Below are 15,085 nucleotides of genomic sequence, written 5' to 3'. Positions count from 1 at the left end.
CATAAATGACACATCGGTCAAAAAATGGAGCCAGCTACGAAGCCTCAGGTTTGTGTTCCAAGTTGTAATAAAGTTTCAGTGAAAAACTGGGAACAAGCAGATCAGAATTAAGAATGTGGGCGATACCAACATATTCTGAATTTCTATCCTACGGCAGAGACAGACCAAAAAGAAAATAGAGGATGAAACAGGTGCACTGTACTAACTGCTGATGGGCAGAAAGGTGTTTTTTAGCTGGTCGGGGTTTTAACATGCTCAAGCATGCAGATTCTGTTGCAATACTTTTAATTCCCTGGCAATGATTTATAGAGCAACTGTTTATTTTACATGCTTAAAACATGCTGAAGGATGTAGCTGCTTTCTTTAGTCAAGCCTATTGCACCCTCTGCTGGGCCCTTGAAGAATGGCCACAGCAAAACACCTTTTCATCAGTTTCCAATCATTGATAGTTCCACCATGGTTAAAAACAGGGATTTTATAAGCACTGACATATATTTCATAAATTATAGTTAAAGCAACATGCCTGTACTCATTCTTCTCCAGGGAGAAGAAGATTGACCATGAAGGCAGGACTAAGCCTGGCTGCTCCATGCAAATGGTCTGGATTGAAATATTTAACCCAACAGAGAATGATAGAGGCAAATACACTCTTGAGATGTTTGACGGCAAAGACACACACAATCGCTACCTTGACTTGAGTGGACAAGGTGAGTGTGAATAATCTCATGGTTTACACATTTGGATGGATCTATTGCACAATAAACTTCAGATTTAATGATTTATTGATTAATGATTAATTTGAATTAGTGCGTCTTTGTGCTGATCATTTCCAGCCTTTGAAGACGCCTTGCTTGAGTACCAGAGGTTAAAGTAAGTGCTGGACAACATGCACTATCGCATGACTTGCTGTGACACTAACGGAAAACACTGAGGAGAAGCAAGACTGTTGTCAAGAAAAGCCAACAGGGGTTTTTGTTCTACTTAAACTATCCACAGAAAACATCAGAGTGCAGAGTGCAGTGTCACCTCACGCTGTGAAAAGTACCATTGATTATAAATTAGGATTATGAAAGTGTTCTGATTCTGATCTGACCTTTTATTTTCATCCCCAGGCAAGCTGCCATTGCTGAAAGAAGTGAGTGAAAGATTTCATGTTAATCCTAAAAAAATTTGTTCCACAACAAAAATAATGAAGTTTTTTTCAGTAGATGTCAACACAGATCTGGTTATTTTGTTTCAGATCGAGCTAAAGTGACCAAAGGTCTCCCTGACGTTGTTGCCATCATGGAGGGAAAGGTATGTCATTGTCAGGAAAGCACAGCAATATACTGCATGGTGGTACTGATGGAAACTTCTAGTGTGCAGCAGGTGTATGTGTGTTTCCAGCCACCTCATATTTTCCTGCTTCCTCTTTGTCCTCTCCTCAGTCACTGTGCTTGACATGCTTCATCGAAGGTGAACCAGCGCCAGAGATCTTCTGGCTTCGGAACGACAAAGACATTTTTGACCAGAACCAGTTTACCATCACCAAAGAGCCCAAGTGCAGCTCCATCACTATCAACAACGTCAACATGGAAGATTCTGGAAAATACAGCATTTTTGTGAGAAACAAGTTTGGCTCTGAGACAGCTGACGTGACAGTGAGTGTGTACAAATACGGGGAGAAGCCTCCAGCTCATGCTGTTGATATGAGTTAAGACTGCGGATTGCAGTGAGACAGTAACATCCACTGGGACATTTTTCTGTTGATTGATATTTTAAATCGCGACACAGATGACTAGTTAGATCCAGTCCAATGCTCAAGATTTGTTGTAAACATTATCTGCCACTGATGATTAGATGCTCACCAACTTTAGCCACAAGTTTATTCTGCTGACTTCAACTCTTCTGCACTTGTGTTAAAGTCACACGTCATATTTAGCTCCACCTGATAATTGGCTTCAGTGCAGAAGGCTCACCCACTGGCCTGAGCTTCAGGTGAGTCAGATAGGTCAGCTGTTTGTGTATGAAGTGAATAAAGCAAATTCAGTTACACATTTTCACTGTTGTGTGATTTTTTTTATTTTTTTTTTATGTGCAATGAAAAACATTGTCTGAAGTTTTGCATCATAAAAAAATTTGAAAAAGGTCTTTCCAATGCATTATAAATCCAAGAAAATTCTGCATGAATGAAAAATTTTCTGCTTAAGTGGTGAGGGAAAGCATGTTTGCAGAAATGTTTGAATTTAAAACTGCCCGTAGTGTCAATAACCTTACAGCCAGGCCCCAGTCAGTCAGGTAGATTCAAATGAGGAGCTTCAACAGCAAATAGGGAAGCATGCATTAGACGCACGACAAATGATCATATTGTGTTATTCCTTCTTCGTGTGTTGTCATGTGCATCCTGTACTTCAACCTATCATAAATAACAACAATGCAAGGTTGCATGTAGAGATGCTGCATGTAGCAATAAAAAATGCAGGCTACCATAAAAAAATAGAATTTAAAATCATATTTCCATTTTTCAGTTTCCGCAGTCCACCGACCACAAACAACCATTCACAAAACGTAACAGTACCAGAGGAAGCGTGACATGTCGTATGGGAAAAACCTGCACACACTTCGTGTCACCGCGGCTCTTGAACCCACGCAACAAATATGACTTCTAAATTCATATTCAGTTAAAGTTGAAGTTTGGCTTATCAGGAGTAAGTGAACTTCAGGTTGTGCAAACATTAGTGATTACTTCATATTGGTTTGTTACTCATTACATAGCCATGGGACCCTTTGGCCTTCCAATATAAGAAGGACGTGAGCACATTCAGATTCTCCACATTGTGTTGAGCTTCACACAGCTGTCACAGCCTCCAGACCACTTTGGTAAAGGAGATCGCAGACCTACAGACATGGACTTCAATGGAACATGGCAGGTTTATGCTCAGGAGAACTACGAGGAGTTCCTCAGGGCAATGGGTGAGAAAAACAAACGGGCCACGTAAACGAAAACTATATGTACCAGTAGCTAAAAGTGTTGACTGTGTTGAGGCCTCTGGAATCCTTTATAATCCCAAAGAGCAAAACTTTGCAGCCCGTAATTGATTTTTGGATTCATTTGTGGTTGAAAAAAAAAGTTAATGTCCTCTTGTCAATAGAACTCCCAGAAGATGTCATCAAGATGGCCAAGGATATCAAACCAGTTACTGAGATCAAGCAGAATGGGAATGACTTCGTTGTCACCTCCAAGACTCCTGGAAAGTCTGTGACCAACTCCTTTACCATCGGCAAGGAGGCTGAAATCACCACCATGGACGGCAAGAAGCTCAAGGTTTGTCACTCCAGTTTGCCTTGACCTTGGAAGGCTTTCAGTCTCTGAAATCGGTCATATGAAGTGGTTTGTGTTGTGTATCAGTCTGTTGATGCATTTCTTGAATAACTGAAATATAAAGATTCAAATCAAAAGCTGATGAAAAAGCCTCAGAATGATGATGGTATTACACATTTCTGTATTTTGTTTTGCCTCGTTTGAGTTCACATCTCTTTTAGGGGATTAATAATATGTGTTGCCTTTTCCTCTGACCACCAGTGTGTTGTCAATCTGGAGGGGGGCAAACTGGTGTGCAAGACTGGCAAGTTCTGCCACATCCAAGAGCTCAAGGGAAGCGAGATGGTTGAGGTACTTTACTGGCTTTCTTGGCAGAAAATGCACTCATTCTTAAATGTTCTGCCTTAATATATCATCATTGTAGATTATGAGTTATGTCCAGGCTGTAAGAATTGTTCTGTTCTGTATAATAAATGATGTTTGATGTTTTTAACGTTCTCTTCTCTTTTTTCAGACTTTGACTATGGGCTCCACAACCCTGATAAGAAAGAGCAAAAAGATGTAACCTTGGCAATGAAGAAACCAATGTCTAATAATAAAAATGTTGCTTCGTAACATTTGTGTTATCTTCCTGTGTAAATGTTCACACACGCCTCTCTTTTCACTGATCTACCCTGTTCTGTCCCATCTACTGCAGAGAAACTGTGAAATTGATTTTTATGAAGCATGAGAAACTTTGTTATGGCTTCATACCAGGCTGACTGTACTGCGACCCCTACTGGTGGTTTGAGTATGTGCAGGGCATATGCAGGTCTTTAGAGCTTAAAAAAATACTTAGAAAGAAAAAAATATAGTTAAAAAGTTTGCTCCCTTTGCTGTAGAAAGTTACTAGAAAGCTTGTCAACTAATTTTCGATAAATGTTGACTTTGGCAACAATTGCATTGGCTCTAACCCTAAACTTTCAATTTAATAAATCATTAAATGACCAACCCAAAGGCATAGCTGAGTCAAACCCCATAAATGATGAGCAAACCAACAAACAGTTTTGTTTGTTTTGCTTTTCTTAAAAATTATTCAGATGTTTTTTATTGTTATCTCTATTTGTGTGTGTGTGTACGTGTGAGAGAGAGAGAGAGAGAGCGTCTGTTTAGAAGTAGCTTCACCTGACCCTTCGGTGTTTTGATTTGAATTAAACAAGGCGTATTACCAGCCACTCTCAGGGTTTTGACCCAGGGGCCCAAGGGGTCAAAGGGCCCCCTCCACACAAGGATCCAGTTATCCAGCAACAGTAAAGAAAAGGAAGACACCTAAAGGAATTTTTTTTTAATATAAAGATACAATAAGAAAAAGATAAAGTTTTCCTGAGGAGGAGAGAGGGGCCACGGCTGGGGTACGCATCTTATTTAGGAAGGGGCGGCTGAAAAGAGCCCAACTGCACCAAATAAAAACCTCCGAAGAAGAAATTCCTCCACGGCGGCGCATGCGCAGGGCGAGGAGGCCGTTTCCCCACGTAGCTACCAGCTAGCGTTAGCCGTCGGAGCCGGGTTTGTGAAAAACGAACCGTAATTTATAAACTCACGGCCGGTGAACATGGCGAGGTATCTGAGGCCTCCTAACACATCCCTCTTCGTCAGAAACATCGCCGACGAGTCCAGGTATGGGGCGTTTTTTTCAAACCCATGCTAGCGGTAATGTGTAGCATGGCCAAGCTAACGGCATGCTAGTTAGTTAGCAAACATCTGCTGCCACCAAAATGGCTAACTGCTGATGATCTCAGAGTTGGTGGCTATTTTTAACCGGACAGTGCACCGAATAACTATTAATAGCAATCGTTAAATATGGTTACCAGCGAATATCCTTGCAAACTAAAATCTCCAGGACGCTTGTATCTGCATTTTAAGAATGCTGTGTTCATATTCTGGGTATGAGTTCACCTAATAGAGTTTTTTTTTTTACTGCAGTAATAGCAAATGGTGGGTGTGTGCAAAATGCAGCTAGCATGAGCTAGCGTGTTCTTTTTACTAACCAGTTTCTTAACTTGGCCCTTCGTCCTAACACGTCTTATTAGTTTCGACAGTGAAGTATCTGCTCCTTTCCACACGGAGTTAAAACAGCTGCTGGTTACACCGCAGACTCCGCTGTCATACTTTTTAACCAGTAATCGTTTATGTTTACGACTTATGTGCAGCGAGCCAAATAAACTGAAGTCAGTTTCTCCTTGTACGGCCTCAGTGATTCCACTAGACCTGGACAGAGCAGGTGGAGACTTTCTCTTTCTGATATTATTTACAGCCTTCCTTTTTAAGGGGCAGCCATCTGCTTCTAACAAAGGCTTCACATGTGCTCAGCCAACACAGTCACAGCATCGCCCACATTTACAGGTTTTCTATCTTACTGCTTTGCTCAGCAACATTTTGCACACTCCCTGTGCCCGGTTATTTAATATCAAAACCAAATCTCTTTAGACTAGATATTTGGATATTCTTGAACTTTCCCAGCTGTCGTTCCTGCCCAACATATTTGCTATTTATTAAAATTGGTCATAGAATGAGAGAGAGACTCTTGTCACTGTTTGAGCAGAGATATTAGACAAAATGCTATTTTGTTCTTGATAGACTTGCAACAACACATGCAAAAACTCAGAGGCCAAGTTACATAAACCTAAATAAATTATTATAAAAAATAAATACTTGCCAACATTGTGTGAACATGAATCTGGTCATATTGCTTAGTTTCCATAATTGCTACTGCTATTTTACGACAAATGTTGACAAATTATTGCATGCCCATGTGTAAATACTCAGACTCAGATGAGACCACACAACACAGCAGGTACTGCCACTGTGTCATCCGTCTCTTCTGCCTTCACTAGCTTTTCTTATCTGTGCTTCTTTTTCAAAAAGAGATGCTGCAGCAGTGAATTTAACCATGTGATGGTCTTTTTCCCATGTTACTTTGCCTGTTCTGTTATTAAACAATGCATGATGTCTCTGGGGTTTTATGGCTGCTATTGATATGTTCAGTTGGAATTCTGGGATATTATTTGTATGATTACACCCTTTAATTGAGAGAATGGTGAGATTTGTCTGCCAACAAGTGTCGTATGCTGTGCTGGCACCTGCTCTTGTGTATACCTTGCACTCTGGGCTCCAGCTAAATTCATATGGTAGCCACCAGAATAAATGTGCTTATTTCATGACACTTTAGGCCAGAGGATTTACGACGTGAGTTTGGTCGTTATGGACCTATTGTAGATGTCTACATTCCACTTGACTTCTATACACGACGGCCAAGAGGATTTGCTTACATTCAATATCCTTTATTCTTTTGATTTGGAGATGGTGTTTTTGTGAAGGAATTGTAAAATATAAAATCTAACCATCTGTTTGCAGTGACACCTGACCTGACATTTATTTTTGTTTTACAAATGTTTTCCCATTGCATTGGAAATTTTTTGTGTAGTTTTATTGAAAGTGTTACTTGTTATTTAGGATACTGTATTTGAATCCAAACCTATTCCTAACCAATATTTCCTCTGTTGTTGCCTTAGAATGGTAAAGATACTGTTCTGGAGACCCCACACCAAAGAAAGTTGAAAGGCGGTTGTAGAGTAGATTCAAGCCAAAGACACCCAGGCGACAAGCAATAGTGGAATTGGGAAAATAAAGAGAGAGCAAAAGCATGAAGATACAAAGAGGAGAAAAGAGAGCATCCAGGCTTCCATTTGTCTACCAAAGGGAGGAAAAGCAAAGTGTTTATTGGGCAAAGACAAGCAGGAAACCTCAAGTTCTTCTGCCAAGCCAATAAAGATCAAGCTGAAGGTTAAAGGTAACAAGCGAAACTTTTTGTATCCTACCGAATCTGATCACCATCAATATTTGTCTTGTCTTCACAATCTGAAATCTGAAACGGGGCTGTTGATTCAGTTTTGTTATTGTAAATGCAGTGGGTATTATTCCTGAAGACAATACATTTTGAATTCATAAATGATGCCAAAATAATTAATTATTCTAATTTTTCGAAATTTAAATTGTTACCGGAAACTAATTATTCACCACACAGATCCAGCAGCTGTGTGTTTTTCCATTTCAAGCTGTGAACTTGTGTTGCAGCCTTTTCTCTGTGGTTGTTGTGCATGTGTGCAGCCTTCTGTCCCAGTGTTTCAAATTTCAAAATAAAAGACCTTAACAGCGCAGCATGTTTGAAGACGTTCGGGATGCAGAAGATGCTCTCCACAATTTAGACCGTAAATGGGTTTGTGGACGTCAGATCGAGATCCAGTTTGCCCAAGGAGATCGCAAGAGTATGAACCGTTTGTCCTTTCTGTGCATAACTTCATGGTACACTTGATACAATATTGTTTTAGAAATAAATTTTATTTTAGCTAATGTGCTGATGTGCATTTCCCCATCAAGCCCCAAACCAGATGAAGGCCAAAGAGCGCCATTCCCCACGAAGTTTCTCTCGCTATGATGATGATCGTGATAGCCGCCGAAGACGGTCTCGGAGCCGGAGCTACGACCGTCGCAGATCCCGCAGCCCTTCCTATGAACGCCGCCCTCGGAGGTCTGAGAGCCCCAGAGAGTAAGTTGTGTGCAACACTGCTTTATTTACAACAGACGTCCCCTAGATTCTTTCAAGACAACCTGTCATTTCTGACCCATGCCTGACAGAAAATTCAGTTTTGTTTTGTTTGTTTTTTTCTGAAATCTTTATCTGGCCCTTTTAACAAAACATAAAAAAATGCTTTCTGTTTATATCATATATTACGTTGGGTATTACACACAATTCAGGCAATAACAAAAACTTTTCTCCTTACGCACAGCCTTATAGGGTTGAATACGTTTTCAAAGTTTGAGTTGTAAATATATCTCCAGTATTGTTGTCAATGTCATTTAATCGTTTTAAGGAATCTTCCTGAAAGAGAAATTTACTAGCAACTTTTTGACTTCACCACCATTTCAGAGGTTTGTTCAAAAGCACCTTCCAACTAAATACAGGCTGCACTTTTTAGTTCACCTAAGAGAAGGTCCTGTTCAGAGCTGGTTATGATCATTTGAACCAGGAAATGGTATTAACTGATATTGTCAGTAACAGAGCAGGAAGCCACAGACTTTTTATCATGTTCAAATACATCGTTCACAATGCTCCACTCTGAAAAACCGGCGTGTGGCTTTTCTTACTGCACAGCTCTCGGTCCTACAGTCGACAAAGACGGAGCAGAAGTCACGAAAATGAAAAGTAGGATTCTTTGATATTTTAATTAACTAAATACAAATGATTGTCTTTTTATTTTTATGTTTTAATCGTTTTTATCCCAGCAGGTACCGAGGGCCTCCCCGTGATCACCACAGAGCACACCATGAACCAGGCTCACGGAGCCGCTCTGCATCCCGCTCCCCTTCACCGTCTAGATCCAGGCCCAAAGCCAAGAAGAGCCCAACAAGGTCCCACACCCCCACCGAGGAGTTCCACCCCGCATCAACCTCCCAAAAACAGTCAATGGGACGATCCCCGTCCCGCTCCTATTCTAGATCCATGTCGCGGTCACGCTCTCGCTCCAGGTCCTGGGCTGGACGCAAGTCTGGAGGTCACTGACTGTCTGGTCTTCCTGAGCCTCCTGATTTTTCTGTTATGCTCTATGTTTGCATTTGTCTCTCATCACATTACAGAAGGTTGCCACAGGAAACGGCAGCAGCAGGAGCGGGGATAGTCTTCAGGCATCAGTGAAGTCAGTTCATTCCCTTTTGGGGTTTGTGTGTTACGAGTTGTCAAAGTTGCAGATGTGGCTTCGGTTTGGCTTTGCCAATATTTTTTTACTCTTTCGTTAGACATTTACAAGATCAAGTTTGTTAATCCGACACCTGCCTCAGTTATGTTACATTAACGTGGATACATGGAACTTCAGATCAGTATTACCAGCAGAGCCCTGCCTCACAGCCCGGGCTCTGATTTAACAGGTAAACTGCAGTAGCAATTTCTGTAGTTATGACAATGCATTACTTTGTCTTGTATTTTGCTATTGACAATATGTTAAAGATGAGCTGTAGTCATGTCGGTGAATGAAATTCAAGTGTTCCTTAGTAGGTATCTTTCAGTTATACTTGTTATGCTTTAACAATAAAGAATTCAGTTCTCAGCTCAGTTTCTTGAACTTGGATTGTGTAATGGTGTTAGTTTAGAGAGAAGATATCCAGACACAGACAGGAGTGGGGAGGGGGAAGGGATTTATTTAAATTTTTTGTCAAATTTTGTCATCAATTCTGAGTGCATTTTCTTATATATATATTTTTTTTTTTAGAACAATTCATACCAATCTTAAAAACAGGGCATATTTCAGTTCAGATCTTGGGTGACATTAACAATGGGACAAATTCATAGCCAATTCATTACAAGTTTCAAATTTGGAAAAGGAGACATTACCATGCATGGCTCAATCAGGGAGTGGGGAAAAAAAAAAAACATACATGACCAACCTAAAGAAAGGTCACACATGGGGGGCCAAGTTCAATTGTCAGCTGGCGGAAGAACAGCTGAGAACTGAAAGTGGTTCTAATAAAAATCAACTTGTCAATTTGTGGCATTGCCACCTGAAGAAATTTTGTTTGTTATGGGTCTCAACTTAGGCACAAACAGGTTAACGCAAGAGTAATAAACAGGCTCACGTTCTGTAAGCACATTCAGAACTCAAATCCATACATATGCAAGTCTCCTAAGAGCCAATTGGTATTAGTTGCAGTCTCAGTTTGCACTTAGCATCTCTCACCCTACACTGCATAGTACAAAATAATAAAAAACATGTGCAAGATCTCTGGAAAGATAACAGTGCAGGGTACTGACAAATGCTTTAGGCAGATTTTTTAACAAAAATATTCTTCAGTATTGAAGTCAAGACATGTCCTTAGCATGTCTTATACATTCAGTGTTATTACTAAAAATACTTTTGTCAGGCAGGCCTCAAACTTGGTCTGCAAATGTACATATGCTACAAGTACTTTATACATTTCATTATTTACATGGCTCTTGAACTCACTAACAAGCTCATACTTTGTTTTGTCATCTGTAAGCTGGCCATAAACAGATCCAATTCTGCAAAGGGAAAACAAAAGAGCCCCAATAAAGGATTGGATCACAAAAATAGAGAATCCATTGGAAGATAGTCATTTACGCCTCCAAGTCTTCAACAGCTTCCTGTACTGTAACTAATGGGGAAAAAAATCTTGATTGCAGTGCAAGAGTGTAAATGAGAGGCAGAGACAGGAGGCCATAAGTGTCTGTTGGTTATGGGGTGGTCAACTGCTGACCTATTTTGTAAACACAAACACTGGCCCCCTGCTTCTTTTAGCCCCCAGGGCCACTTCTCTTCAGAAACCATCCTCAGCTCTGCCCTAACTTGTTTACAGATACATGCAGCCAATAGAACCATGTCTTTGATCATGAAACTCTCGTCCCACATCGAAGTCTGGCCCCCTTCCGCATATTAAAGCTGCAGCGCTGTCCTGAGCAGGCAAAGACTGGGGAGCAATAACAGTGCTGATTGGAACAGAAACCCAATGAAAGGTAGCCCTAGGGACTCTGACCCATTCACCACTTTGGCCAATGCCAACCACGGAAAGGATGTCTAAAATAAGAAAAAAATTTACAGCAAAAAACATTGCTTTGGTTCCACACAGCACTTCATACATGGTTCAATCACAACAAAAAAGACCTGTACAAAATAATGCTATGATAGAGTGTTGAGGACCTTAGACAAGCTCAACTCCTGTAGTGCATGTGCGCACAGCGCAATAAAAAAAAAGTACAGGAGTTGACAAGTCAAGACCCGTGTGCCATGGTCTCTTATTACCTTTCGGTTTGAGGTTATACTTTTGGCCCATTCTTACTGACTACAGCTTATTATCTACAGTAAGATAGCCATTTCCCTGCAGAATTGCAGTTGGGTGTCTTTTCTAAACCAAACAACGAACATAACACAAGTGTTGGGCCCTTGTCATAAAATGCTACAAATATGCCTTAGCACCTGAAGCTTCAGAAGTGATTCAGAAGGATCATCATAACATTTGAAGAAAAAGAAAAGATGGGAAAGAACTAGCCAGTCCACAGAAATGGACAGTAAAGGTGATGGGAACTTACCTGACCTATACTTACACCATTGTTTGGAAAAGAAAAACACACCCAATCTGCGTCAACAGCCAACATTAAAAGGAACAAAACAAAGTACAAAGGATATCCAGTTTTTCATTCGTCAGACTTAACTAAAGGCATCGCCAACCAACAAGGCTGCATGGCTTTAAGATTTTGAAATTGGTTTCTAAAAAAGGGTGTAAACATTAGAAGCAACACATTGCTGCAATTGCCCCTTAACCCTTGAGTTAATCTAAAAAAAACTGCTAAAAGCATTACAGCAGTGCAGTGTTCTTGGTTGGTGATTGCCTTCAAGAGTCCCAGTTCATATATTGGCTTTTTTTTCTTTACTAATAAGTTTGGGTATCCCTCTCAGGCCTGCACTTTGAGGAGGCTCTTGAGTTGGAAGGCCATCATCTCCCTGTTGTCACAGGAACCAATTGGGAAGGACACCCAGTGACTGGGGGGTTTAGGCAGCACGCTAGGCGAGGGTGGCTCACTGAACTTAGGCCCTGCGTAGCTTGGACTTCCCTGTGTGGCAAGGAGCGTGTTGAGGTGAGACACTGCACCCTCCCAGTTCTGATCATAGTTGGTGGCAAAACGGACAGAAGCATTTTTCTCTGCAGACGCGGCCTGCCGCGCCTCTGGAGACCTGTGGTAAGCTGCACCTTTGTCGCTCCGGCGGTGGCCATGGTGCTGAAGGCCCCCTGCCCCTCCTACAGATGCTGCTGCTGCTCCATTCTGGTCACGGCTTCTCTGCTTAGCCCTCCCAAGTTGATGGTTCTTCTTAGGCAAAGGGCGCTCAGGGTGGGAAACTGGAATGTTGTACCTCTCTCCACCTCCCATGGTGCTCCTGCACTACGTGTCACCTAAATTAATGAGAAATGTGCATGAGAACAAAACCATGCCAGCAACTTTGGAAATATAGTGAGCCATTAACAATTATAGGCAAACAGGTCAGCAGAGCACTCACACACTTCCTCCATAGAGAGGAGTACAGACGCTACGTGCAGAAGCACCAGTCAGACAGGGCTGCACCGCCCCTCCTCCACACACAGGCCCCCTCCCCACCCCTCACCTCTTTGTTGTCAGAAAGTTGATGTAGCAGAGATCTGCAGTCTTCAATCTTTCGCCTCCGATCGGTCCCCAGGTCCTCGAAGTAGTTTTCTGTCTACTTCTCGCTGCACTTTTGTGTCCAGCAAGGTCTGAGGTTTTCATGTGCCAATGAGCGTTGTTTTCTCGTGGAGCCGAGCTGAACATCAATTCACCTCGGCACACGGTGCTCCCAGAAGCCTTAGACCTGGACCACAGAAGAAAAACACTCATTTCTTTGTCGGAGTCCGAAAGCTCCTTCAGGTAAACAGCACCAGTTTCTTCTGTGTGTGTGTGTGTGTGTGGGGGGGGGGGGGTCGGTATTTGTGAGTGCGTCATTACATCCTGTTTGGCATAAACAACATTTAACGAGGCTGAAATTCACCTGGAAGAGTCGTGGTGATAATAATATTGTTATAAATAAGCTCGTCTGGTGAAAAATGATATGAGGAAGTGTTGCATAACGAAACTGCGGTAGTTATCCCACTTTAAGCTAGCAACCGCGTCTGTCCTGCCGGAAGGCTTCAGCTTTATAAACTGCGTACAAACTTGTAATATTTTTACACAGAAGCGCTTACTACTAGTAACAGCCGGTTAAATAAGAGTAACCCGAGCTGGGTCACGGTGCTTTGGCACCAAACCAAAACAAAGGAACACGGAGCTCAATATGGCGGCCAGGCGGAAGGCAGCTTCACTCACCGACTTCTTCAGGCTCGGTTGTTGAAGCCTTTCGTCAGAAGAAAAGTGTAAGAATCGCCCTCCGAAATCTCACGGTGGCCTCGGGTAGGAAACACAGCGGGCTATATTTCCTACAGCTCCGTCACCCTGGAGTGAAGGTGGTGTTGAAGGTGGCGGTGAGACGGACGCCACTCTTTCTCTCCGGACTCCGTCTGAAATGCAACAAAATGGAATCCGGAGCGGAGCTATGTAGCTCCCCTCTGTCCGCGGCGGCGACCAATCAGACGCCGAGTACACAACGGCGGGCCAATCAGCGTCGAGACGGGCGGACGCGGCGACGCCTGTTGCCAGAGCGGTGACGTCACGCCCAGCCCGCCTCTGCTGGCCTTTGTTGGTCCGCACGAAGAGAAGCGACAGAAAAGAGGATGAAGACGCACCGATGTCGGCCTTTTCCCGACCACTTCCCTCACTGTAGGCCATTATTTCATGGGAAATAACACCAGAGTTACATAATGCACCGTGTGAGGGCTTGGGGTATTTTGGTGTTGTGTAATGCCCATCTCTTGTTACAACGACAACATAAACACGTCCTTAATTTAGATGTGTCGAAGCACTGGATGATTTTATTTATATAATTATTTTATTTTTTTCTTTGTGTGTTCTGATCCACAGCCTGCAACAGGCTGAGATGGTGAACAGCTGCCCATCCCCCAATTCATCTGCACAGAGAATCAAAACAAAACCTTCCCCGTGTTATTCACACTAACCAACAGCTTTTATCAGAGTTATTTACCTAATACTGTATCATTTGGGTATTTTATATTCTGTGGTTCCATTTTGGGCATGTAAAGGGAAAGTGCTGTCATTTTTTTATTCACTTTGGTGCTTTTCAGATTTAAGTTTTTGTTTTTGTTTTTTTTTAACAAGATTTCACATTAAAAACATGATGTGAACTCATATGGGCTGCACACAAACAATTCTGAATTCCACACTGTGGCAGCTGCCTCAGATTGTCCCAGCTGTTCATGACTGGGAGCAGTTCTTCTAAAGTGCGACTTCCTGTGTTAACCTCACCCGTGGAGAGGTGAAAAAACACTTACTTTCCACTGTTGAGTTTCGTTCTCTCATTTAAACAATTGTGACGACTGTAAATGTCACGAATTTTAGAGAAAAAACACAGATTTGCCTTGGAATCAGAGGTTGGGAACTGTTTCACTTAGCCACAATGAAATAATTAAGTTGATCCACTTGCAGTATAAAATGCTGTTTTAAGTATGTAACAGTTCATACATTTACTTTTATTGGAGTAATGTTCTGGATGCTGAAAATCTTATTATCATCGGGTATATTAAGACTATGGTGTTGATACTTCTATGTAAGGAAATTATCATATTTCCAATCATTAGATGAATTGTTAAATTGTGATATAATAGACACAGTGATAAAAACATATGGGAGATGTTCATATACCCTCTGTGCCATAGAGAAATTAAATGTTTAACAAAAGCCAAATCCAATGTAAATTACTACAACATAAAAGCCACACTGTCGTAAAGCTGTAGCAACATTTGGGCAAGTCATTTGGAGTGACAGAGTGAGAACCTCCCCTTGATGTTTTGTTGAAATAACACAGTGTCACACCCACCTCCAGGGTTTACAGTGGACTCTAGCATGCTTGACAGCAAATGTTTGTCAGGAAATGTATTATTAGTAGTATATATTATATATATGAATGACATTTTCAGTTGTTTGTGTTGTAATTGCCTTTGACTTTATATTTCATGTATTTAAATTGCAGCATTTGTAGGACACAGTCTTGAAGTCTTCAAGCAGATTTTATAGAAGTGTGCTGGTCAAAATCTGAGAATGCAAAACAACCAACATTACCA

At 41.6% G+C, this 15,085-nt stretch overlaps 4 protein-coding genes across 7 annotated transcripts in view; 3 read left to right on the top strand and 1 right to left on the bottom strand.

Annotated features, from left to right (window-relative positions):
- myom3 (myomesin 3) overlaps positions 1-2,024 on the top strand; it is a 50,813-nt gene extending 48,789 nt beyond the window's left edge. For all 3 annotated transcript variants that reach the window (XM_029504288.1, XM_029504289.1, XM_029504287.1), the window contains 5 exons: positions 544-707; positions 834-870; positions 1,113-1,135; positions 1,241-1,296; positions 1,428-2,024. In XM_029504288.1, coding sequence (XP_029360148.1) covers positions 544-707; positions 834-870; positions 1,113-1,135; positions 1,241-1,296; positions 1,428-1,697 — 550 coding nt within the window. In that variant the 3' untranslated portion in view covers positions 1,698-2,024. The remainder of the gene's footprint in view (positions 1-543; positions 708-833; positions 871-1,112; positions 1,136-1,240; positions 1,297-1,427) is intronic.
- An 861-nt stretch (positions 2,025-2,885) lies between these two features.
- fabp10a (fatty acid binding protein 10a, liver basic) lies at positions 2,886-3,866 on the top strand. The gene is made up of 4 exons (XM_029504944.1): positions 2,886-2,952; positions 3,132-3,304; positions 3,563-3,652; positions 3,816-3,866. The coding sequence occupies exons 1-4, from the start codon at positions 2,886-2,888 to the stop codon at positions 3,864-3,866; spliced, it is 381 nt and encodes a 126-aa protein (XP_029360804.1).
- A 931-nt stretch (positions 3,867-4,797) lies between these two features.
- On the top strand, positions 4,798-9,440 carry srsf10a (serine and arginine rich splicing factor 10a). Of its 2 annotated transcripts, none has more exons than XM_029504443.1 (6): positions 4,798-4,957; positions 6,510-6,614; positions 7,502-7,605; positions 7,718-7,886; positions 8,493-8,543; positions 8,627-9,440. In XM_029504443.1, exons 1-6 carry the CDS (start codon positions 4,893-4,895, stop codon positions 8,898-8,900), a joined length of 768 nt encoding a protein of 255 aa, XP_029360303.1. In that variant the 5' UTR covers positions 4,798-4,892; the 3' UTR covers positions 8,901-9,440. The 2 variants fall into 2 exon arrangements, with proteins under 2 accessions (XP_029360303.1, XP_029360302.1); XM_029504442.1 differs by having other exon boundaries at positions 8,624-9,440.
- Positions 9,441-9,512: 72 nt separating this feature from the next.
- Positions 9,513-13,421, bottom strand: pnrc2 (proline-rich nuclear receptor coactivator 2). Its single transcript, XM_029504445.1, has 3 exons — positions 13,218-13,421; positions 12,505-12,726; positions 9,513-12,295 (listed from the first exon to the last, which is right to left on the bottom strand). Exon 3 carries the CDS (start codon positions 12,270-12,272, stop codon positions 11,799-11,801), a length of 474 nt encoding a protein of 157 aa, XP_029360305.1. The 5' UTR covers positions 12,273-12,295; positions 12,505-12,726; positions 13,218-13,421; the 3' UTR covers positions 9,513-11,798.
- Positions 13,422-15,085: the final 1,664 nt, after the last annotated feature.

The sequence above is a fragment of the Echeneis naucrates genome, chromosome 6, assembly GCF_900963305.1.
Source record: "Echeneis naucrates chromosome 6, fEcheNa1.1, whole genome shotgun sequence".
NCBI classification, from domain to species: domain Eukaryota; kingdom Metazoa; phylum Chordata; class Actinopteri; order Carangiformes; family Echeneidae; genus Echeneis; species Echeneis naucrates.
This window is presented reverse-complemented; position numbering and strand designations above follow the sequence as displayed.